Source organism: Echinococcus granulosus (genome assembly GCF_000524195.1).
Source record: "Echinococcus granulosus chromosome Unknown EG_S00002, whole genome shotgun sequence".
NCBI lineage: Eukaryota > Metazoa > Platyhelminthes > Cestoda > Cyclophyllidea > Taeniidae > Echinococcus > Echinococcus granulosus.
Genome location: NW_020170382.1, coordinates 73711 through 99579, shown reverse-complemented (window position 1 = coordinate 99579; position 25869 = coordinate 73711). Strand labels below are relative to the sequence as shown.

At 42.1% G+C, this 25869-nt stretch overlaps 1 protein-coding gene across 1 annotated transcript; it reads left to right on the top strand. All coding sequences in view use genetic code 11, as the record gives it.

The window, feature by feature from the left end:
• EGR_00414 (CLIP-associating protein) lies at positions 1-25212 on the top strand (the record flags this gene model as incomplete). The annotated part of the gene is made up of 29 exons (XM_024489663.1): positions 1-55; positions 135-196; positions 238-330; positions 414-559; positions 732-867; positions 1174-1244; positions 3285-3392; positions 4583-4720; positions 5363-5506; positions 6629-6906; positions 7367-7444; positions 8582-8722; positions 9505-9795; positions 10670-10707; positions 11167-11292; positions 12174-12277; positions 13028-13091; positions 13217-13380; positions 13978-14203; positions 14802-14998; positions 18190-18529; positions 18610-18658; positions 18747-18950; positions 19372-19432; positions 19498-19624; positions 20602-20730; positions 22347-22553; positions 24183-24299; positions 25117-25212. 29 exons carry the CDS (start codon positions 1-3, stop codon positions 25210-25212), a joined length of 3990 nt encoding a protein of 1329 aa, XP_024355660.1.
• Positions 25213-25869: the final 657 nt, after the last annotated feature.

The window sequence follows — 25869 nt, the reverse complement described above, 5'->3', positions numbered from 1 at the left end:
ATGAGTAGTATTAACGGAGGGAGTACGTTACGTCGTATGGCAACCAAATCGGGATGTAAGTGATTATTTCGATGCCCTTTTTTCCTTTACAAATTCATATGCATGAAACCATTTCAAGCTAATGTTCATTAAAGCTTCTGGTGCAATTGACGAGGAAGGATTCAGGCATGCATTCTCAACAGTTTCCTCCTTACCGGTATGTCACAATCGCATTACCTCTCTCATACCCACGTGTAGATCTACTCCTCACGGGATCTTTCCGAATATATGACAAAGATAAAAGAGTCCCTTTGTGTCAACCCCGAGGACTGGGAGCGTCGTGCAAATGCGGTAGGTGTTGCACTTTAGTGCGCTAATACGCCTCCTTCTGCGGACATATAACCCAGTGTTACCTTTTTATTTACCTTTTACAGTTGAAAGACCTCCGCAATGTTGTTGGCAGTGGAGGCCATCAGATGGATGAATTTCCAGCCCTTCTTCGAACACTGGAGACGCCTGTCCTGGGATGTCTTCAGGATCTTCGATCCCAAGTAGTGCGAGAGGCGTCTGTTACTGTGGCGTATGTCTATCTACTTGTACCAAACCATTTGTTGATCTCATCGAATTATGACCTTACTAAAGAACTAGCTATAATTGATGACTGGAACAGTTTTACCGATAGCCTCATTTTAGTTCCAACTAACAAAGATCGACAATATGCTTATTAGCCCTGTATTTTTCTTTCATTACAGATATTTGTCCCAAGAAACCGGTAGCAAATTCGATCATTTTGCGGAGATAATTATGCAAACTCTCCTCAATTTGATACCGAACAGTGCTAAAATTATGTCAACCAGTGCCATAACCGCAATTGGTTTTATTATCCGTGTATGTTTTACTAAGATTTGGTTTTTCATCGTAAATGCACTTTGATTTGCTGGTAATGGGCAACTTTTGCCCAGAACTATAATTTGTTCGCTTTTTTGTCATAAATTTGGTTCGATGCACACACAATTTACCTAAATTCCATAACTCTTTCATCAACATACTGGAAGAATGTTCTGCTTTGGCCCCGAAACTACTGAAACGAAAGATCACGCAATATTTCGCATTGCAAATATTTTACGCGTTTCCCGAACCGTTTGTGTCCTTTTTCTCAAACCCACTAAATAAATTAACCACTTCTACTCCTAGAACACCTTTGCTTCGCGACTTTTCCCCATCATTGCCGGTGGTTTATCGTCCAAATCCAGTGTTTTGCGAAAGTACGTTCTGTTTGTTGTCATTTTATTGCTCAAGTGTGTCACTTACTCTAAGACCCCTTGTGGAGGCATTTCACATTAGCCTATTCTTAGTGAGTCACTGTGATGAGCAAAAATTGCACAGGGAGCTGTAGTGGCCGCAAAAATTCCCTTTAAGGTTGACGAAATATGAATCTGGGCTCGTGCTTTCCGGATTTACTGATTCTTTCGAAACATAGAATCGGTATATGCTTATTCGTACAAAAACAAGTTTACTCACCAGCAAAATGGTATTTAATTCTGAGCTTAAGTAACACCTTTTGTGACACCAGTTTTGGCACCTCTTTTCAGGCGCTCGCTAAAACATGGTTTTACTTGATTGACCTTTTCACAAACTATCTGTTCACGTGTTCGAATGAACTTACTGTCATCTACGGAACTTTCTCATTGGTCGCATCCATTAGGTGTTTTATATTTTATCAAACCATTTTGTACACCTACCCGAACTCAGAATACGCTCATTCATTCAGCTTATTTTTCGTTTATTCTCATTCTATTCTCACTTAAGTGCCTTTCTATGAGGCGTATTTTGAGAGCATGAATCGCTACGATGTCCAAATTCACTATCTCGAAATCAGTGCAACTCTCATCATTCCTGCGAGCTTCTACGGTGCCCGCCTTGGGTTTTATTGTCAATGTGCTTTTGCACATTTCTGTCGAAGCAATCGAGATGTGGTAATGCAAAAGCTTTGATGAAACATGTTCTGACATCCCAATCGCTTGGTGTACCTGTAGTATCCGTTTGGTCTCTAACGTGGACACCACGGAATGGGAAATGTGTGCCTTAGAAAGTAATGGTTCCAGATTAGTATTCGCTCCAAAGTGGTGCTTCTCGCTGTGTGCTCTTTTGTGCTTGCTTACTAAATAGTCTCGGATATTCTCCGTCCACTTTATCGTTCTTGCGATTGCTAATAATTATGTTTCATGTATTTCTCATCGGAAAAGAAGTGCTTTTTAATGACTTTACAAGGTGTAAAGGTTTACAATTTTGTGTAAGATATGATTTAAGATTTTATTATCATTTCGTGGTTGATTATCTCTATTTTCCACGTTGCTCTTTACCTTTTTTGAGAAGACTTTGCTCGTTCCTTTTTTGCTCATTAAAATGAACCCTATACCATTTTCCGCCTACCAGCATACCCTAAAATTAAATCATTCGTTTTGTGCACTTCCGTTCTTCATTTCTGCCGATGTGAAATTAAACTAGATTTTCATGTGGTCGATTACAACTTCATTGTTTCGCGTGCAAACGCGTTGATAGTCTTTTAAAAACATTTTGCTTACCTTTGAGTATTTTGAGCAATCATCTTCAAAGGTGTCCACCTTTGTCATTCCACGAATCGTCTGGATTTTCCACTTTCTATTCACAGTAGTTATCTTGACTTTGGAAAGGAAGCGTTCGTTTTCATGGCTTCATTGCCTTTTAAAAATGATCTATTATTAATTGTGAATTGAACATCAATCTGGTTTAAGAGCCACGAATCAAGTCGTACATTTTCCCTGATAGCTTGACTTTAAACCGTTTGTTCTTGTGCGGCTCCTTTTTCGGTCTTATCGTATTGTTCCGAACTTTTGAAAACCCAATAGAAATAGGTAAATCACAATTTCTATTTTCAAAGCTACTATGCCGAAGTTTGAGGTCCACATTAATTCATATTATGCCGATTTAGAAAACAAAACAAGTGTCAAATTTCTTTTTAACGCGTTAACCATTATTTGCGATTTTAAATTGTTTTTTCATTATAACAAACTTTAAGACGCGATAGTTTTGCAGGTGTGTAAATATGGGCTTCGACTTCATCAAACAACTGGATTGTTTGTGACCCCAATTAACACTCGACTGCCACTAGAAATGGATGCATTGTGTGCCATTTCGTGAAGTGGATGTGTCCAATAGGGAGGCGAAACATCATGTGACAAGGGAAGGCTCACTTTGATGGCCTGAAACTCAGCCCGTTTACCGTAAAATTATTATTGAGCGCCATTGTATCATGCGTGTCATAGCTACGTGGACATGGCCCTGGCCATTGGTGGGTCTTCAGTGTGCTTGCGGTCGCTTGGACACATGGATGTTTTGTCCCACGGCGCTATTTACCTACAGGCGCAAGGACCGTATGTCCGTTTTTGTACTCACCGATATAATCATGAGAATTGGCTCTATTTGCGGTTCTGCTGTACGCGTATTTGGACGTTCATAAAATGACTTCAGGATCTTTGAAAAAATCGACCACCTCAACACCAACACTTGTGCTACCGAATAGTTTAATTTAATTGCTAATAAAAAATGCATCCATTCGCGGAACAGGAACATCCTACATCAGTTTTGTTGTTTTCAGTTCGATCGGTCAGGTTTTAACAATTTTGTGCAACCATTCATCTTGCATGAACTGACAGCAAATGGCAAGCATTTGTGATGACGGGCTCAAGTAAGATAATTTAGACATAGGATACTATTGACGCTGGTAACGAATGCATTAAGCCGAAATAAGATCAGGCTCTGCCTCTATTTTCCCACGAATTCCTGCTTGACTTATTGCTACCTTATTTGCCTTGTGTAGTGAATCAAGGTGCATTCCTGTGACCACTTGAAGATTCGCTTATTTACCATCTTATCGTCATTTTTGAAGCGAAAGGTTATGCTGCTCAACTAGTCGCTGAGCTGTTGAAGTTGCCAGTAATAATTTGTCTACTCTATCCCTGCGGTGTGCTGGAAATGCGAAAATTTGCATCTAGTTTTCAGAAGACGCGCTACCTTATGATTTTCCGCAATTTCGTCTGAATGTATTCTTTCCTGTCGTCGCATATAGGTAACGGTTAACTTTTTTCCCCGGCACTTTTTATCGACATAAATAAGCAGTTCGCATATTCACTTAAAAGGCGATTCAAATTACAAGGATTCGTTTGCTGGTATGCCTTTATTTGTTTCGGCCTCATTCAGTTGCCTCCATGATTTCCATCATGCATGAATCGTGGATTTGATTTTGATTTTACGATCCTCGAAGGCAAGTGAAGTAATGGTACTGACCTCAACTTTTTGTTTTTCTAGTTCACAAAATTATGATGATTTTCCATTGACTAAGCACCGATCCACTCTCTTGCCTTCTCCCTTGATCTTTTTCTTTTCGTTGACCCCATTGTTGCGCAATTTCACTGGCGTACTAGTCTGTGGGAATTGAAGATCTTTGCAACAATTATACCACCACAAAATTGAGCATCGGATCATCTCCAAGTGCTAATGTTATGCAAGGAAACAATGGGGCAATTACTTAATTAATCCACCTTTTATCGTTTGCTTTCTCCAGGTACGTTTGTATCTTCCTCGATCCCATCTTTCAATGCTGGCCTGTGCATGTGCTGGAGAGGCACATGGCCCTTATTCAGGAAGTGCTATGCAAGGGCGTTTCTGATGCTGATCAGGATGCCCGATCTGCAACAAGAAAGTGAGTCTCCCATCGCCTCAACACTGCTTGTTCTTGCCTTGCTTATTATTTGTGAATTTTTTTGGAGAATTTTAATTCCTTATGTCGGTCAAAAGTAGGCCATTCTCTGTATTGTTGCACCATATTTTCTGTTGATTCATACAGCAGTTGTTGTCCACATAATAACCAATTGCATTTTGCCAGACTTTATGATGAACACGAAACCTACTCGAAAGCTTAAAATTGGAGCAATCTGTTTCAAGTGTAGTGTCTAACTGGTACGCTAATTTTTTGATCTGAATAGGTTTTCTTATTGAGTTGTCCCCCAGATGCCATCTATGTATCACTCGCTTCCTCACTAATTGATAAATGACTTACCTCCACTCCCTTTTCTCGCAGCGAGGAAGTGAGGTCACTCGAGAGTCAATCTTAGTAAAAGGAGCTTTGGTCGTTTTTATCTAACCTTTTTCTCCCCATGCATGAACGACGTTAGGCAAACACGCGTTCAGTTATTGGATCTCCTAACAGCATTGCGCAATTACTAATGCATCATGGCGTCAACCTCTTCGAGGTTTTGCAATTCACTAACTCACGCTGTTATCTTAAAGTGAATTTAGTGGGGGATGCAAAAATGCCTCTCGTCATTTGTTGAATCGCTTCAAGGCAGGCTTGCTTGCATGCCGCCCGTGTGATTGGTTCGCTCGGTAGCAGGGCGCACTTTAAATCCAGCAGTAACTGTGGTTGGGCGCGCGAGCCTGGCACAATGCCTCACGCCACACCGCCAGCCCGTGCGCGCGTTTTCACGGCGTGGGCCTTAGCTTCGCCAGTGTAGAACTCCTAGGGAGCGGGAGATTTATTTCTTCCATGTTCCAACTAACGACTGTGAGTCCATTAGCTTACTTCGTTATCCACTTTGTTCGTGTAATCCCACCTTGATTTGGGCGTTTAAAGCAGGTTCCAACTTTTCATGCAGTATATCTTTTCACGGAGGCCGTCAACCGGGCTTTTATGAGCCCTCCTTTGACCTGTTACATGTTGGGAGCTAAAATTGGGTAAAAGTCTTCGTTTCAAATGCATTGCCACCTGTTCGGTAGAAGTCCGAGTCTTCTCACAGTGTTCATTTCTACGAACCACCATGATCATTAGGTGTTAAAAAGATCTCAGCTTGCTCTGCGTATTTAACATTGTCTACCAATCCAGATGGTTTATTCTTCTGTTGTAACATTGTCCTTTCGTTTTTTTAAATTAAATGTGTTACGTATTTGTGGCTTGCGGGCCAGGACGGAAATACCGGGTTGTGTGTAACACTAGCAGCGATTGTGACTCTTTTCGAGTGCCTTTCCGTTTTTTTTATTAGCAAAAACCTATGGCTTTTGAGTGGAATATTTACATGGTCAAATTCTCATCGCCATCTCAATCCATTCCAATCAGACTTGTGTTGGACATTCATTGTTTTCCTATAGCCTGTCTTGAACACGCTTTCATCTGTGCGCTTGCTTCAAACATTGTCCATTTCCTGAGATACTAACCCTGAAATCGAATTCACTAATGTCTAGTTATAAGTTTTTGACGCTCTTGCTTCCTTCACTCTTGGTCTTTATCTTGTCATTTCGGCTCAGGCAAGCTTAGCTGGGCGTGGTTTATTGAAGACTATTCCTGTGTATTTTTTTGGTTGCAGCATCAAAATAGTTATGCTGTTTCACTTCCCTTTCAATGGCATAGGAGTAACCTCATGCGCTAATTCATAATGGAAAATGGGTTAGCCTTTCCTTTCATAGTTCCGAGAAGAACAGGAAAAATATGTTTTGGCTCTGTATTACCAAATCTGTACTACATCGAGTTGTGGATTTAAATTCTTGTATTGGTAAAGTCTTTGAGTGAAAGAAGCAAGCCAGCATATGTTTATTCACTTTTCCTCCCTCTGGGTAGGGCCTTCAAGTCCTTCGCGGAAAAGTTTCCCGATCAAGTGGAGACCGTGCTGCGAAATTTAGACTTCGCCAAGCGGAAAGCGATAGAGCGCTCACTCTCCTTAAATGGGGCTGACGATCAGTCGAGCGCGGCCAGTGGGACTAGCAGTCGAACGGCCAGTCAGACAAATTTGGCCTGCCCAAGCGCCAAGCGTACTACCCGACCGGCCATGGGCACCTCTGGTCTCAGCGGCAGCACTCGCAGACCCAACATTCTTGCCACTGGCTCAATGATGTCCGGTCAGCTTATTGTTCAACTTTTTAAACCCTTCCTTGAGTGTCTATTTTGTTTAGTCTTGAGTCGAATTTAGCCGACAAACGCATAATGAAACGCTGCCATTATCATCCATCAACGAAAACTTTTGCTCCTCGGCTAAAAATCTTCTTCGACTGAATCCATTTCGATGTTGATCTTAACATTTATCCCGGTTAGAAGAAGCACATGAGGTACAATTTGTCCTCTTTTATTTCAGAAACAAAGAGACAGTCATTTTTCAAATTAACTCTGGGGTTTTTTATACTAGGTGTCTTGAAAAGATTCTTATAGCGAAACCACTTTTCTTATCGCTAAGTTTGTTTCTCTAAAGAAGAATGAGTTGTTATATGGCACCTTAATACAGACCTTCATCTGACTGTGATGGTAGTAATCTTGTTGCTTGAACTCCTGGCGTTTTGAAAGAAATGTTATTATCTCTTTTAGAGACGGGGCGCAAAAATATTAGCGCATACGGTGACTCACATTCCCATACTGGCGCCAAAAAGATCTCAATGTCACAGCGTGAGTAGACAGTCTTTATTTTGACCCTTGCTTTTGAGATAAGTAAAATCCAACAACGCGTATTTTAGGTACAGAATGCTCATCGGCTATTGCATTTGCGCGTAGTTTTCATTTGTAGCTAAATGTGACAGCTTTTTATTTGGTCATTGTGACCTGCTAGACTGGATCCATCTACCTGGTCATTTGTGTGAACTTCGTGCCAAAAATAAATGCCTTCGCCAAACTAGATTAGTGTTTTGTGTAATGATGAGGAGTGTAAACAATATTTGTGGTGCGAAGAATAAGCCGAATGTAGCACTCGAATAAATGCATCTATTTTGCAATGGGTGTGATAAATTCCTCCATTTTCGCTTATTTTTGCTTCCAATTAGGCTCGAGTTGTATGCACTGAGAAGTTTAGCATGACAACGGCTGGAGATTTTGCCTTACTTTTAGTCCTTACCTTGTCATTCAATTCCGGATCTACTTAGCTGAGCGTGATTAATTCTAAACGCCGGTGTGTTTAGACTGTACGGATCGCCTAGAAGTTGGTGCATTTTTTGTTCTCTACCCCATTGTTAATGAGGAGTTCCCTGGCGATTTCCTCGAAAACTCCCCAAGTGGCGGGAATAAACTTCACGTTTGCATAGCTAGGAAGAATTCGATTTTGGCTTGCGAAATCGCGTAGTATTTTGGTTTAAGGTTCTATTAAGGCCTCTTGCCGTTAGTCAGAGGGAGAAATGTGTCTTTTTTTGGCTAGAAGTATTCCGAATTATTTAGGTACTGAAATCAAGCAATCCGTTATCTACCGGCTTTTGGTTCAAGTTGTTGCCAGTGTTGTTGGTGAGGGGTAAAAAAATACCATTTTAGTTTCCATTGCATCCCGAGATCAGTCGATATAAATTGGTCCCCCTTCTCATCAGGATGCGTTAGTCCACTGCGCTGCTTTGCAGACCTGGGATTTGTTGGTGCATACTTCGTCATTGGACTTTGACTATTCCAATTAGCCATGTGGTTAATGCATCCTTCCTTCATTAAACCATAGCGCTCAGGCTATCTCTGCCGGCTTTGTAAGGTAGTGGTATGAATAACAAGCACGAGGTAGAAGGAGCCTGCGCAACATTACCTTTGATTAAACCAATTGTCATTCCGCTACAGCTGATAGCCCCGGCTCGGTTGAACCGGCTACTGGGGCTACCAAAGAAGTGTCATCGGAGCCTGAGTGCAACTTAAGTAGTGAACCAAAAATCGGTGGGGCTGGTGATAGGCCGGGAGAAGATCCCAGTGTATTTTCCCTTGGTAAGGATAGTAGGTTTCCGTGTTACAATTTGCCGTTTCATTGTTATCCCACGTGTGGTTTTGGGTTCCCGCAGGTTTGCGAGAATAGTAGGTAGTCCTTTTAGTTTACTCATGTGATTCCTTTCAGGAGAAGTAAGTTTCTGATTTACACTTTAAACGGTGTGGTTTTCTCCTTTTCTTACTTTTTTTCACCCATTCGCTTTTAGCTCAGTAGACAGAAGCTTCCTTCGTTGAATTTATAATCTACTTTAGTTTGTTAGCTATCTAGCTAGTGCCTCGTGCGTTCTTATTGTTTCTAGTGCCAGCAATGGTTGTGGAACGTCGTATAGTTGCCGCAGACGGGCTTAAGCAAGCCCCAACTAATTGTTGCGGAAATTGGACCCTAAACTGCATGAATTTTTCATTCGCTAGGTTCTAATTTATACTGAACATTTTGGATTGTGGTTACCCTTCGGCCTTTTTTACATCCATTTTTTTTGAAATCGCGGACAGGTGAAAGTAACTTTTGATGGCTTTAGATGGGCCCCTCTGTAAAGCCAATGCACTAGCATATGTAGACCTAAATACCGCCAAACAAAGGTAGTTTTGTCGAAACTTGGGGAAGCCTAGAATGCAGGCTGTGAACATTACTCAGTTGTCAATTAACCGGATGGGGAGGTACTTTTTGCTTCCTCTCACCCAGGCTTCTTTGTAGCAGGCAGGCATAAGCAAATTATCATTACGATGACATTATTGTCATCTATGTTGCTGGTACATAATTTGATTTGAAACGCACTCACTAGCCGCCAGCCGTGAGACCTCTCCCATAAGGACCGCTTCAGAAGTGGACTACAACGTGGGTGGTGCGAGTGCAGCCAGAGCCTATGCCAAGACTCTCAGTTCCACGATCAGCCGTCGGAAGGGACTAGGTTTCGGCGCCAGCGCTACGGTGCGTGGCCTACGAAGGACCTCCCGACCTGTGCCCCATAGTCAGGATCACTCTCGGGAGGGCTCACCAATCTCTGCTGTCAGTGCCAACGCCCCCTACACTTATGGTGCTGCCAACGCCGCCGGCTCCGTCACAAATAAAAGGCGTAGGTGGTAATTGTGATGTCTGGAACTTGATGTGTTCATCTGAGTTATCTTTAAGGGAGCTACAGGGCGTGCGGGTTTGGAAGTATCCCCATTACTGGTGTAGATAAGGGCTGTGAGGTCATCACCATGAGTGCAGGTGAGGGACTGAAAATGTCCATGTGGTTTTTCATCTTGGTCATCGCTCCCATCGGTCTGTTTCAACCATCCTATGTTTTCTTGGCAAATTTTAGTAAACTGCATGACAGGGTCGAAGATATTATCATGGAGGGTTCATTTCAAATGTAGTCTAGAGGTCGAGTGACGTCAACAGAGGGCACCTTTCGCATGCCAACCTCTTTTCATTGAAACTTTTGCCTTAAAAAAATCTGTTTCGTAAATTACTGTACACAAAAATACCGTATGCCAGTTCTTTAAGAACGACCTTGGACACTGCTGTTGCGAGAAGCCAGCGTGGTATTTTCAATAGCCCTTTTTTGTGAGGCCCCATGGATTCCTCTGTTCACAGTAGATGCCTTTCCCTCTATGACAGTTTTGGTGTTATTCTTCTTTCGACATGACGCTGTAATTGTCTCTAAAGCCATTGTGAAGGATGCAGATATTCTAAACGTTGTTTTACACTCATGGTAGCTTTGGAGTTATTTCCATTCAACGACTCAATTTGATTAGTGGCACCACTTTTAACTTGGTAGTTTTTTTTTGTTTTCAATAGCATTAATTAGTCGTTGTTTGGCTGCAGTGATTGCTGAAGTTCTGAGGGTTGTTGAAAAAATTTATTCCTGCTAGTGGGTTTTGTAGCTCTTGCCACTTAATTTGTTTGAAAGAAATTCCCTCGCTCCTGCTCACTGTGCATTTTTTCCTTTCTCATTTCTTTAGCTTCGTTATCGTCAATGAGCGATGCTGGATATTCACAGGTGAGTTGTCTCTTCGACAAAAAGCACCTTTTGTACCTGTGCGCCTGGTAACACTAGTAATCGTGTCCAATTTGATGAAGGCTTCCTGCTTTACTACACACACTGCACAAACGCTTTTTTGGATCAATTTATTTGGGCGTGGCCCTTCGACCACCCAGGTCTATTTCATGCTAAATTGTTTCCATTGCGCTTTGCGCATTCCCTTAAAAGCCCCTTAGGTGGATTTTGATGTGTACTTGACAGCTACGCGAGAAAACAAATGTTTTCTTTTGTAAAGCTGAGGAATCCCGTTTTTCCCAAAATAACCGGATACAACTCCTTACTTTGACCAGTGAATTTTTTAGCACCGTAATTAACATGAATTCAGCATCAGGTCGAACCTGTTTTGTTCGTGTTGTTAACATCTGATACCTGGATGCAACACCATTTCCTGACTATTCTGTTTCGATCTATTTCAAGTTCAAGAGCCAATCCCGTCGCCAATACGAGTCAGACGACAATGCCAGTGAGACGTCTTCTATGTGTTCTGAGCGCTCGGGTCAATCCATGCCAGTATATCGTCGTACTCACCTGCGTCCTGTTAACGTAGGTCATACCTACTAATGTATATGGCAATAGTTTGTTCATTCTCTTGGTTTTCTAGAATGAAAATTGCCTTTATGTACCGAAATAAGTTTGAGTACCCAGCATGGCCGATGTCAATTTTTTTACATCTTTTTATAAAACTAATGTTGCCTTACCAGCGTCTTGCGGTTCCTCGGCCCGTCCAGGTACGTTCCGTGTGAGCGTGTGTGTCTACTGCTAATAATGTCGCATGTTTTGGCACGGAGTGCCTACTAAGGATACACCGACTTTCACCTGATGTTGTGGTCCTGTATTCGAGGGCTATTCAGATTGAATGACTTTGAGTTTACAAAAGATGGGAAAAACATTCCGAGAGCTGGAGATGTTTTTTTGCCGCACGACCCACTTTTACTTTTAAACACTTACTTCGTTGTGTAAACAATAACCTAAAAGCTTTGGTATGGAAAGATTTGTCATCACAGCGGAAAGCTGTGGTTGGGTGTCTTGTCATCGTAAAAACTGTGCTTAAGGTCTTCTGGGAATTCAACGCCTCCGATCACAGGAAACTTATTTCACCATCCGCCACACGTTACTGAATGCACGCAATTGCTACTACTGTCGTCTCCTATCTTGTTTAACCGTATCTGCGCTAACCATTTACCACTGCTTGTAGTAACATCACGGCAGCATCTGTATTTCTCCTTGTGAAATTGAAGTCCCACCTTGTCCTAAACGTACATTCCCTGGGTATTAGGATAAACTCATTCCTTAGTATTGTGTGCGCCACTTCCTTTTACATTTGATTACAATTTAGGCATACCTTAAGTGGAGTGATTTGCGAAGTCGAACGTAATAAAAAGTGAGACTCACTTTGTTTTGTTAAAAAAACATCTGCTTCACAGGGAATCGGGGAGATAATCAAATTGTTGGGGAGTTCCCAATGGTCTGAGAAGAAGGAGGGTCTATTGCACTTGAAGGAGTATCTCCGATCGGGTCAGCCTTTGAGGTAAGTGTCAATGCCTCTTCTCTTGCGCCACTACTATCTGAACGTTCTTTTTAGACCTGGCTTTGAATGTTTTTTTTTTCAAGGACTCGGGTCATATTTTCTCCCATTACCATACAGATTGTGGTTGCTTTGAATCGTGCTTGTACGAAGGCTCCTCTTCTTTGCAAACTCAACATGAAATGCGGTAGCAAGTTTTTGCCATCTTCTGCCTCAGTTTGCTCTAAAATGCTAGCTTTGTGTACAGAGTTTAACCCTAGTGCTGTGCACCCGTTTTCGAGCCAAAGGTGTTCCTCCAACAAGTTGTTTTCTCACCAAAGAATGTCGTTTTTCTGATACTAACTAGTCTTTTTTCTAGACTGTACTGGATTTGTTGTGACACAATTTTGAAAGCTCTTTATTCACCGATTATGTCATTGTTTGGTCAATTCTATGCTCTGGGCCAAGCTGCCCACCGCTTCTGGTCGTAAAAAAGCTTCTGCAAAAAGTCTAGAAAGGGCTTTTCGTGCAATATATTTTAAAGTGTAGTAATTGCAAGTCCTGATAGGCATGTGGTTCATGAGAAACACTTTGAAGGAGGTGGAATAAATTTTCACAAGCTTTGATTCGCTCGTCTGAGACCTTCTTAATCATTATCGTTACTTCTCGATCACATTACTATATTCTATTGAACTTCCTTTTCTTTCGTCCATTTTTTAACAGATTATATGGCCACGGTGGGTTGAAATTGAGCTATATTTTTTGACTCTTTAGCCATGCGGAGGTTATGCGTGTTGCCGAGGTTCTCAGTGTAATTTTCGGCGAATCCTCGAGCAAGGTAGGCTTTCCTCCTGCACCCGATAGAATTTGGTGCAAAAAGGAGTATCCTAACACACATTTATGTATCAACTGAGTACCCGCCAATTTGGGAATGCACCACTCCACCTTATGATACTCCTACAGGTAATCACCCCCTTCATGGAGACACTGCAGCTCTTCATCAAGGGCTACCACCAATTCCTCCACGATTGGATCTACATTGCTATGGTACGACTCTTCAACCGCCAAGGGCAAGAAGTTCTCTCCACTCATCAAAAGTCCATTGCTGACACGCTTGCTGTCATTCGGTGCGTCTTATTGCATTTTTTTGTGATTGCAAATTTTGTTCCTAATGGCCATTTTTGTAACAAAGAGAAAGATTTTCAGTGGTTCTATTGTGCCACAAATTTTTCTTTACTAGCCTCTCTCATTTTTTGGGCATATGATAGCCCAAACCTCCCCTTTTCAGTGATGATTAGATTATTCTTATCTTTGATTCAAGGGTACTCCTATTCTACTGACACCGTAGGCTCTAGATTTTTTATTTAAAAATGGCTTGTAAATCCGGCTTACCTCTTCTGCCTCTACTTTTTAGTTCTGATTAATTACTCAAATTTTGGCTCAACTGCCTGATTCAACTTTATTAATATTTCTTTTATTCCCTTGGCACCTGAATTTTAGTCCTCCAAATCAAGCTGAGTCCAAACTGACTTCATCTTGCTAAATTGCTTTGAGATTTTTTCATCCTACATTTGTCTGTTATCTAATTCCCCAAATGACTCAAATGTGTGGCCGTCTTTTTTCAATAACCACTTTTTATAAATAAGAATAACAATAGCATCCCTAATTGGCCGTTTGGTAAGAGTTGACCAATCCCCTCGACTGATCTTTTCTGCCGTTCTCAGGTCCCACTTCCCCCTCAACTTGCAGTTTGCCTGTTGCTGCCGCTTTATAATCGACGATGCGATGTCTCCCACCCTGAAAGTGAAGGCGCGAGTTTTGGAGTACCTTAAGGACCTTCTCGTCATGATGCCTGTCGACACCATAAACAACCCCTCCAACGAAATGGTGAAGAGCATTGCTCGTGTTATTGCTTGGTCTACGGAACCCAAGTCGGCCGATGTTCGACGGGTGAGTATTGGTTTCAAGCTGTTTTCATTTGACTTTGATGAGAAACACGTAAGTTTACTCGGATCCAAACACAGGCTACGACCTAAATCGGTTATACTTGCACTCTTTGTTGTTAAAGTTTGCACACTTCATCGAAAAGAGCTTTCTCTGGCCTAGTGTTCATCAATGACCCAAGTCCAAAAGTCATTTAATTTGCCTTTATTGTGAGAATGATACAGTCTATTTATGGCTATTAATATTACTTGTTTTAAACGGAATAAAATTTTGCCTCAAGTCTCATTCATTGATAATGCCGAGATGTTACTTATAATATGACGTCAGAGTTATTCCTATAGATTTCGTCAGACGTGGATTTTGAAGTAACTGAAACACTTGTGACAGGCCAATGTCACCACCGTGGAAGCCGACTCATGCCTAGGTACTCATATCTGACCGTTTTTCCGTTAGTAATGAGGTGGATCGGTTTTTTTGTAAAATGTCGAAATATCTGGATCAACTTTTAGTTTTCCTGGTGAACGGTAGTATCCTTCTATAGGAAACATAGGCTTGTAGACGTGGGAGTTACCTTAAATGTCTTTGGGAATTTCTTCGCCTGCAGTTGGCAAGCCGCGTGGTAATAAAGCTTTCGGACCTCAACCCGGCAGCGTTCGCCAGCGTGGTTAAGCAGATGCCAAAGGCCTCCCAGGATCAGTCGGCGAAACTGCTAAAGACCTACCAGAAGACCGCCACTGCCAGCACCGGCAGCCACGAGGCTACCTCCCCTGATGGCTCACGCACCTCTAATCGGTTAATCAAGTGCGTTTCGCCCTTAATTATCCATATTTGTGCACTACTGTACAAATAAGTCTTCCCGGTTTCGTTGAGATAGGATTTTAATGTATTTGTCTGCGAAAAAAAAGTATGATTGTTTCCCTTGGGGCTCACCCAGCTCTCCTACCAATGATTTGCTTCCGGTGTCCTAAGATTGTTGGAGTTGTAAACACCGAAAAATCTGCAAAATCCTTGTAAGGTACACCGGTCTGGAAGTGGGTTTATTGACTAACGAAAGGACTGGGTGGCCAATAGTATAGGCAGCATGAACACAGACAATAGAGTCGTGGGAGACTGGAAAACTTCGTTTATTTGAAGTACATAGCATTCTGTTACAGGGTAGCGCCTACGTCAAATCCCACTTCCAATATTTTATACGCATAGCGGGCCTTCTATAGGGTTCAGTTTCAAGACAATTCGTATTTTGGAATGAAAATTTTCTAACTGCTTTCATTTGCTAGCTAAACAAGTCGTTCATTACTATTTCGAGTTATTTGTACTGCCGTAGTTATACAAAGACACTCACATACGGAAACAACACCGATCATTTACCCCATAATTCCACGTAAATGTTCCAAAAACATTACAAAATTTGGATCGTACCAAATGCCTCAAGAAGGTCATTTTTCTATCACCAAGCCCCACTTTTTTGCATGAGTTTAATTTGCCACTATTTTTTTTAACACTGCAATCGTGTAGCACCAAGAAAAGGCAATAGTCGACAGGCGAGATATTAGAGGAATACGAAGGATGGAGCTGGGCATTATCTCCCTTCCATCCTAACCCGAGTGCAAATGGTCTCATGGGGGGATTTTTTGGCAGCATGAGGCACAAGTTCCTGTGTTGCCCTGGAAGAAAAGAAGCGAGCTCTTTACGCACTGATTGATTCGTCCTGGATGTTTCTGATGAAGAAGTTCCTACACACGTTCGATTTGGATCTAATTGGTTTGAGTAGAGAGACCTCGGGTATGATGGTTTGGCCTTCAAAAGCTAAAGAATTCTTAGGGATCAATTGTGTTTTCTTGCCCACAACACACACATAGCATGCACACTCTTCTGCGGATGGAGTGGTGCATGCTTTGGAAGTGTGAGATGGTAGGTAGTTTGATGGTAATCACTAATGCGTTTTTTTTGCCTAACGAGCGTTGAACTGAAATACAGAAGCTATTTTCCATCTCAAGTTATTCAGTTAAAAACTATGTAAAAACAGTGTGTGAAGGAAGGGCGTGAAGAGCAACAAATGGGCGGTTCTTGAAGCTTATCTTCTGCCAACTGTTAATGCGCAGAATGTGGAAGGCGCCCATTTGTTTAGCTTTCTTCACGACTTTTCCTTCCCAGTTGATGTAAGTTTAAGCGAATTATTTCATGACTTCTGCTAAGCATTACTAATTTTTGACAGCTTTCTGTTGTTGTGGCGAATGAAAGTTCATTTTAAAAATAATGATTTGATTTATCATCGTGATCAAACCTTCAAACCACTTGTGGCTGGTATGTTCTGCCACCACGTACCGCACCATCTCAAAATACTGTGTACTAGATTTGACGAGAAGGTTCTGCAGCTGCACAATTGAGTTGGACTTGGCTTGGGGAGCAGACAAACTCGAATTTACTTCGTCGGGTTCGACCGATATGTGATGTTGCAAGGGTTTAAAATGGAGGAAAACGGGGCGGTAGCTTAATCAGGAGTACTGTACTGGTAGACTGAGGCATTTATATCGTTGATTATGCATGCATGTTAGCAATTGCATGTATCTCGCATGCCATTTCAGCAGACTACATGGAAGTCACATTTTTTTTCGCTATATAATGGAGATGCGGATAACACATTTAGGTGTTAATTATCGTAGATACATTTGATTACATGCAAGAATGGCAATTCCCCAGGCATCTATTAACTGTACGTTTTCTTTCTTCCTCTGCCTGTTCTGCAAATTCTAACAATATTCTCACCTGGTTTCGCTAATCGGCACGGTGTCTTTTGTTGCTTTTGTTTTTGTTGCACTGGTCTTCGCTTTGAATGAAACCTCACATTGCTTTTGTTCATACAGCAGCTTCCGGCGTTCATTCTCATTAAGGCAGCCAACTTCATCCCGATGGCATTGCGCTAGGTAACCGAACTGGTGCTCATTGAAAGCTTAAGAACATGCCTCGACTTATTGCAGTCACGGTTTTCCACTAGTCGTTTCTAACCCATCAAGTGGACTTCCGTTAGACGTTACTTAGGTTTAAAAAAATACACTTGAGATGCTATCATTTATCAGGCAGCTTTGAGTTCCATGAAATGTCACAGGCGTTTCTGATTGCATTATTTTCCTTGAAATGCTCTTTTTACCTGTTCGTTATCAGCTTATGTCAGTTATTATGGCATATTTGCATAGTAAATACGAAATTTAGGGGTAATCTGTTGCCCTGTGAGCAGGACTTGCGTAGACACGCCAGCTTTAGCCTATTGCTGTGTTCGTTCTTTATTTCAGGTTCCATACCAGGAAGTTCATTCCTGTTTCCTTGTTGAGTATTAAGCGCTTCCACTTTGATCACATCATTTCTCACCAAATCATTAGAAGGCAGAATTACGGCTTAGCCAATGCGCTCTGCTAATTTGCAATACCTTTTCTTTTTCACAGTCATTACTTTTAATAGCTGTCGTTTTCGATTAATGGTCTTTTCAGTTAAGGTGCACTTTTATTTTCCATGCAATTTCGTAAATGTGATTTTTTTTCCCACTGTCGTTATCGTTGACTCTAAGTTTAATTATTGTTGCATTGGTTACAAGCATAAAATGAGTGGGTGAGATTTGGTATTTTGCATTGGAATAAATCCTTATGTGCTTAAAAATAAGCATAGGATTAAGTAACCGTTTTATTATTTGGTAGGAAACTGATTCCTCTTATGTCTAAATCTTGAGTCTGCAATCTAGGTTTGAAGTGTTATTATTTGTTTTAAAAGGTAAACCATGTCGGGGTACATCCAAGAAGTTGGCTAAAATTAAGTTTCGGCTAAGATTTAAGCGGTAGTTTACAAGCTGCAATCACCCTCTTATCAAACTAACTGGAGGTTGCTTTGCCTAATCGTGTTAGCATATCTGCTCATGCCACATTTGCAGTTATACACGCGTACCCATCATCCGTTGTCATTCACACAACCTTTCCTCTCCCCCTTCCCCCTCTGATCTTAAGACCTCAAGTGGGCAATGGTGGCAAGCCTTTTAGTCCCATATCACCAGTTTATGTGCCTGCGGTGCAACAGGAGGTCGATCACTTCCAAGCCTCAGGCAAAAATCGATCTACTAGCATTCCTGATGGTCGTGTGGGAGTGGAGCCCTCTTCAAGTTATGGTCAGCCACCACCATTGCCGCCACTCTACTCGGCCAACACGGTAAGACAGAATGGTCAAATGACCGATGGAGCGCATCATTACTTCTCCATAGCCACTGGCAGTAGTCACTCGCCTGCAGCTGGGGATTCTGGTAACTTGCAACAATTCTCACCGCAATACTCCTACCTTCCGGCTAAAAGTGTGAGTGATTTTGATTTTGGAGAATTTCATTCATGTCAAAGCTCGGCAGAGTAAATAACCCTCTTTTCTCCCTTTTACAGCCACAGCAACAGCCTCCGACCTCGATACTCAGCGGGTTCAGCAATGACCGTAAGTTCCTGTGGTGTCTCGCACGTCTGTCATGCATTGCCATGATGGTTTGCTGATGCCCTACAATTGATCCATTTTCACCGTACAGTGCTCTGCCCCAAGTTAAAAAAGCCCGTCATCGGGTATCAGACATTGAAAAAGATACGCGGTAAGCCCACGGCCCAAGCCTCTACCTCCCCCCTTTCTCTGTTTCTCGTTATTCCACCCTCTCTCCCGAGCATCAGCATGCGTGCGTTCGCTTGCATTCCTGCAACAGCAATGGCAGCAGCAGTATCAAGGATTGAAGTCTTCAGTGAACTCTCCTTTGTTCTTGTTTGCTACTCATTTTTCGCTGCAGTCGCTTTCTTTTTTTAATTTTCTGACAGTTTAAATGTGACCGTTCCCTCGTAGATTTACCGGTTGAGCCATGGAAATTGAAATGAAAGGCTGGGTGGATTGCCTCTATCCACTCTGGCTAGAATGCCATGTTGCTGGTTGTTAGGGCTATTTTCTTTATTTTTGTCAGTGTTTTTCTACTTTTTCTTGTTTTGAGCCGAATTGCGTGTAAGCGAAGCGCTCAGTGCACTCTCAGCAAATTGGGCTCCCATTTACGTTGTCGCATTGTTTCTCGGAGTGCCACCATCTCTATTCATAAATGTGCATGCTCAGATTTTGAACCTATTGAAAGTTGCGTATTATTAAAATTCCCGCACTTGCTGTCTTGCCTTTTGCAGAGATGCCTCCAGAGGACGCCATTACCGAGATTCTGCAGGAGCTCTCCAACTATAATGACAGGTGGGGTGTTATTTCTAACATTCAGATTAGTAACACGAGGCGCGTTATTGTTTCGTATCCTTTAGATATGAGCAACGGAAGGCGTGTATGTTAAAGCTAATCAAACTGCTACGAGACGGCACCATTCAGACTTGGGAAGAGCACTCGAAACCCACTCTGTTGATTCTCTTGGAGTCTCTCTCGGATACGTCTGTATGTCACTTGTCCCATAGCGTATATTTATTCGGCTTTATTATCCACATGCATACATATATGCTTACTGGATTGGTCGTAATATTGCATTTAGAATGCATTGGGTGTGGTTCCCTTTAAGCGCGTTCGTGTAGGGTAGCTTTGCCATGTTTTTGCGCCTTTGACTGATGACACCACGAGTTGCTGTAGTAGTTCGTACTGTTACATTCTATTCACGACTTAATTCTGTCCGGTCTAACATTTTAGTAGGGCAGAATACTGCATGACCTTACATACGGGTGGTTTAAAGGAACCAAGCTTCCCATCCTCTTGATATGTTTTAAATGATATTTCTAATAATCTTTGAACACCTACAACTACAAGAACAAAAGCAATGGGCATTTAGGGGATTGAAATAGTCGAGAATCAATGCAATCACTATGCTGGGTCTAATCGTTCCCTACAGATGCACTGATATATGGGGTGATTCTGATGTCACTTTCTTACAATTTTTCCCGCTTTGATCGTCACCTAACCGGTCTTTTCAAAAGCATTATCGCAATGGATTCTCACCTTAACTTTGACTGCTTTCCTCGGTTCTCGTGATTTAGCGCCTCAAAAGTAAATTTTAGCTCATCTCAGGCGGTTTAATTGAAACAAAAACTTATAATTTAACAAAACTAGGTATTTTCATTACCTCGCTGCCAATTAATGTCCAAATAGTTTCTGCAGAAACAATCACATGAAGCACATTTTTAAAGATTAGGAAATTTTCGCCGAAGTGGGTTGCGGTAAGAAGAGTTTTTTTTTTTGATGTGACCGTTTGCTAACTTTAAATCACATTGTGTGTGTGTGTGTGTGCGTACGTCTTTTGAGTCGGTCGGGTTTGTCTGCTCGCACCCGTGTGAGTTTTGTGCAGGTCAGAGATGCCTACGCAGCAATTAGCAATTTTGTCTTCCTTTCCCTCCCCCCTCTGTCCTCCCTGCCCTGGCGGCCAGAACGAGACGCGTGCGTTGGCCTTGCGAGTGCTACAGGAATTGGTGCGCACGCAGGGCGACCTCATCAGCGACTACGCCTGCCTAACTGTGATGAAAATCCTCGAGGCCTGTAACGACATTGACAAGGGGGTATGTTTTCCACCTTTCCCTGCCTCTCCTCTCTGCGTTGTTCCTTCCTCAAAATACCCACTGTTGGCCATTGTGGGTATTTCCTAGAAACTGAATTCATTTGTACTTGGAGACGGCTATGAGCAACTAAATGTTGTTGAATTTGTTCGTGCGGAGCCAGCGTAGTGTATTGCCATATGCGTTGTCATTTGTCCAGTCGATGTATAAGTTAATAAAATTCTGCTATTCTCTTTTTTTCATCACGTTTGGTATTTATTCCGAAGTTGTATTTTGTTTAGATGTAGGCGATCATTTGATGGCAGGCTCCATGTGTGATTTCGTTTGCCCATAATGTGTAAACATCATAATTGAAATGGAAGGCAGATGCCTAACATCAGTGCATTTTCTTATTTCATTGGTTTTTAGGTCAAGCAGGTGTCACGTTGGCGCAAGATGTATGTCACTTGTCGGAATGATGGGATTTTAGAGCATGATAAACACAAACAACAACCGCGGGCCTTTGTGATTTCTCTTCAAAAATGTCACATGTGATCATATCTGGTACTAACTCTGGCTTTTCACTCTACTTAACTAAAGGCGATCAATTTCAAATGATCGGCATGGGTGATTTCTTTCTTATGTGGACACGTTGCCGAAGTAAAATAGGAATTTAATGTTACCTCTTAGCAGCCCCAGCAGGCAACTGGCTGCAAACTAGTCTTAAAAGTTGGAGCAAGTGTAATGTCACAGCATGCGTGATGTCGTTTGTCGTGCCGATAACGAATTAACTCAAGGCGGGTACACATTAAACGGGTATTATATGTGGTGCTTTTCCCGCCCATCAACTCACCTAGGTAAACGTCAACAAAGCTATTGGTGGACCTAAAGGGTGGACGGAGATTTTATGCTTATCCCTGCGAATAAATGCTTTTCTATCCAAATCCCAGCCATCATTCAGTTAAATGGTGCCATTGATGGACTATGTAACTAGGTTTTATGCATAATTGTGAGGGAACTGTTCTCCAGCCCCACTTTGCAAGGCTTTTATTCAAATGATTTTGTAAAGATTTTTGCAGAACTCTCATTTATGCTCTCTCATTGTCTTCATTTTTTTATTTGGGTTGGTCTTGCTCACAGATGCTTTGGTTCTCAAAGCAACGTGCCTTTGTTGTCCTCGAATTTATTTCGTCCAGACAAACTTGGGCCGCACCAATCTGGGAGAAGCTTGCAGAAGGAACGAGAGGACTAGAGTCGATCAGAGCTTCGTATCGCCATCATGGGAGCCAGATCACGCGAGACTGAAAAAGATGGCGTACTGCTACATAGTTAAAATACCCGTTGTTAGGTTGCAATATAAATCTAGGCGCTTCTTCATTATATTGCTAGCTAGGCTTTACCCAAAAAAGGTGATCATTGTTGACACCAGAAATGCCTTGTCTACTGGAAGTGGGCGTAGCATATCATTGAAGCGTCCGGATTACCCTTGAGAACACTGCAGCCTTACTATAAACCTACGGCCGAAGCTGAGTGGTTAGCGGCTTAGGTAACATGGGAAGAACCCATGCAACCACTAGAGGTTGACCGAAAAGAGCAGTGCAGACTCTTAAAATGGGCATCATTCTTATCCTCTGCACCAGGTGATTCGCTCAGCCGAGGAGTGCGCACAGACAGTGGCACGCTACCTTTCGCAGGAGCTCTGCCTACGCCTCCTCACCACAGTGATTAATGACAACCAAACCTCGCTGAACTTGCCCGCGGTGAAGATGCAGACCCAGGTCATCAAGGTCTCCTCCCCTGAACTGGTTCAAGAGGTCCTACCTGATCTCATTCCTGGACTCATTGCGGTAGGTAGAATTTGAACTCTAGCACTGCTTTTTCACCATCTTTGCTTTATCACAATTTACAGAGCGGAAATTGGATACGTGGAGGATGTGGTGATTACAGGAGCTGAGTTTTCGAGTATATCTTTTGGTCTGAATTTCCCAGATGTTCCATCAATTCACTCTAGTCTCGCCTAATGCTTTGACGTTTCAAACTACCTCCTTTGCTATTCATTTGAAAAGATCGTTGAATTTCTTAGTCTATTCGTTGTTTAAAAAAATTTGTTATGTCGAAAATAATCTGATGATTGGAAACTAGAGCCTGCATTTTAAACGACAATTTAAAAGCCAATTTCATTTAAAGCGAAAGGTGAGAACACAAAGGCAGTCAAATATAGTACTCAGTAAGCGATTTCAAACACAAGTTCATTGTACTGAAACGACACTTGGAAATCCCACGCGATCTGAAAAAAAAAACTCACGTGAAGATTGATTTGAAGTGGCTTGAGCGTGTCAGTGACAGTTGTGTGAGTCGGATGCCAAGCCAATTGTTCTGATCTTACAGTCAGTACAAGATGTATTAGGTAGGAAGTGCCAAGCCCGCTTTTAGACAGGCACTTAGAAAATCGTGGTTAACTGAGTAGCTAATTAAGATGGATAGTGATGACAGAATTGTATCCGCGTATTTGCATGCTTCTTTCAGTAATGGTCTAGAAAGACAAGATGGAAGTAATCAAACTCAAAGTGGTGACAGTCTCGACCTTTGAACTTATTATCGTAATAAAGCCCGGCAGTTTTTCTCGAATGGTTAATATTTCCTGCATGATTTTCCCATTCTTTAACTGTACCATCGGTATAATAGGCGTTTTGTCATTGGAGATTTTAAATAGCTTGTAGAAGTGGCTTGCTGGAATCACTCATTGTGGGCGTTAATTTGTCGTGCAGACCGACTAGTACTAGTACACGTGCAGCTATGGCATTTCACACCTCTTGTTGTCTGTGTCACATTGGCATGCCAGTCTTCAAGTCAGTGTAAATTCAAATTCACATATTATTATAGTGATTTTATGGGATGCAGCTGTCTCCTTTCGCGCTCCGGATGCTAATTTCCCCAAATGACAGACATAGAGAAAGGTGGTAACTTTCAAGACACGCGTTGGCAACTTTGACGATGCACTTTCATCTTTCAAAATTGAGAAATTGGGTGGTGATTTGTTTCATCAATTGCATCGGATTCGGGGATCCAATACTTGGTTGGCAGAGCTACATAAAACTGTGTGACCTTTCATCAGAACCGATATGACATTAAGTGTTGGAGGAAGGCTGACTAACAAGTGGTCCCACCTAGAATGTGCGTTGGAAATTTTGGTGAATCAGCTTCAAAATTCAAAAGTTCCACAACATCAGCGGATTCGTACCGTAGGGGATATTGTTTCTCCAGCCTCAGTAATGATTACTGTTAAGGAATGTTCAACGCTGTGCTTTTGTCTGTTTAACATTGGTCTGTCGGTATGAAGCGCTCTGTTGGGATAATACAGTGCCTCCATTCCCGTAACTATGCGTTGTTGTACATGGTACTGATTTAGCTCATTTCTCTTAATTCAGTTCTTCTGCTATCTACTTCTTTTCCCCTCTTCTATGTTGCTTTTCTAGGCCTGCAACCACGAGGACAGTCACATGCGCAAAGCCAGTATCTTCTGTCTTGTACAGATTGCTATTAAGTTTGGCGACGCCGTGTGGGACTACCTCAACGAGCTGACTGCAAGCAAGGTAATAAACCGAGTTGGGGCATAAGTTTCCCTTCCGGGCTGTCCTTAATGATTTTTCTCCATGTCACTAAACAGTTTACCTAAGAAAACCTTCATGCTCGCCTTACTGCCAAATACACACAGCTAATTAGGATGGGGTTGTGCGGCGAGCACTTGAGATTTCGGATTTAGCTTATCGGTGGGGTACAAAAGGCGAAAGGGCTATTTCTTATTTTTGATATCATCTCACTTCATGCAGTCACCCAGTTTAATTACTTTTTTCGGAGGGGTACTACTTAGTTTTTCGTTAGTAAACTGATCTCAATACTGCTGTATAATCATTCGGCTTGGGACTCATCATCACTACTGTTTTATAGCTTGGCTTATTTATTTGGAAATAATGGACGTTGCCTTGATGGGTGATTTTTCGAGATAGGTTAACTTCGGTTTTTTTTATTTCTCAGAATTTCCTTAATGCTACCTGGTATCAATTAGAACGGGTAAATGTGTATTTTTTAGTCTCGATAGCTCATTTTGAAATGCTAATATGGTTTGGGTTGGAAGTGAATCATCATTGGAAATGTCAGTTAGTCATAATCAAAAATCTCTAATAAACGATGTCGCACAGGCCGGAGCCAAATCATCATCAAGGCGACTACTAGCCTCCAAAATATTCTTTTTAAACGTGATAGACGCTCCTGCTCATGGTTTAAAATACAGAAACAATTATAATGCACCGTGTTTACCTGTCTGATTGGTCTCGAAATTGCTGTCCGTGATTGTATTTTCGTGTTTAAATGAAGATTTATAGGAGTTATTGTTATATATCCATCTTTTAGAAACGCCTTCTGCGCATATACATTGACAAGGAGCTAGAGGGGTCTGGAAAGTCGAGTGATTCAGTTCGCATAAGTGGCAATCTGTCAATCGCTTGAAGGCACAATGGCGAAGAGATTGCAGATTTTTTCTAGTTCTCTGCCAACATTCTTCGACTCACATTCGCTTGAGATCTTCAAGTTCTCCTCCCTCCTCTCCTCCCCCCCGCCACACCCTATTATTACTCATGTATAAATCCCCGCTTTATGCATACATGCATCGTTGCAATAACTCTTCTCTCTCCCTGTTTTATCGTTCAATTTCATAAACATTTACTCGATTGTCTCACATCCCGATCGCCATTAGCCTGATTCAGTTCAATTCGTGTGATTTCCGTGCTTTCATTTTACCACATCGGTGCTTGCGCGCCCTTTCACACGTCTGTCACGCCGACATCCCGCTGTTGCTGCTGCTGCTGCTGCCGCCATGTCATTTCTCCCTCTCTGAAGGTGCACAAAGTTCTCCCTCTGAAGGATCATATCGGCTGATACGAACTTTAAGCCAATACAAATTCCTCCTCGCTGAGTTTGTTGATCTCTAGATGCGGGCGTTGTGGGACCTTGGATCGGACGATAGTACTTGAGCGGCGGCCTTCTTTAAACAAATCACAGTCCGTGGCTGATGGCATCAGTACGAATTTCGTGATATTCCGGCCTAGTCTCAATTTGGCGTTTTATCTTTATTTGGTGATGGTTTCCCATTAGAATAAGGGGGGG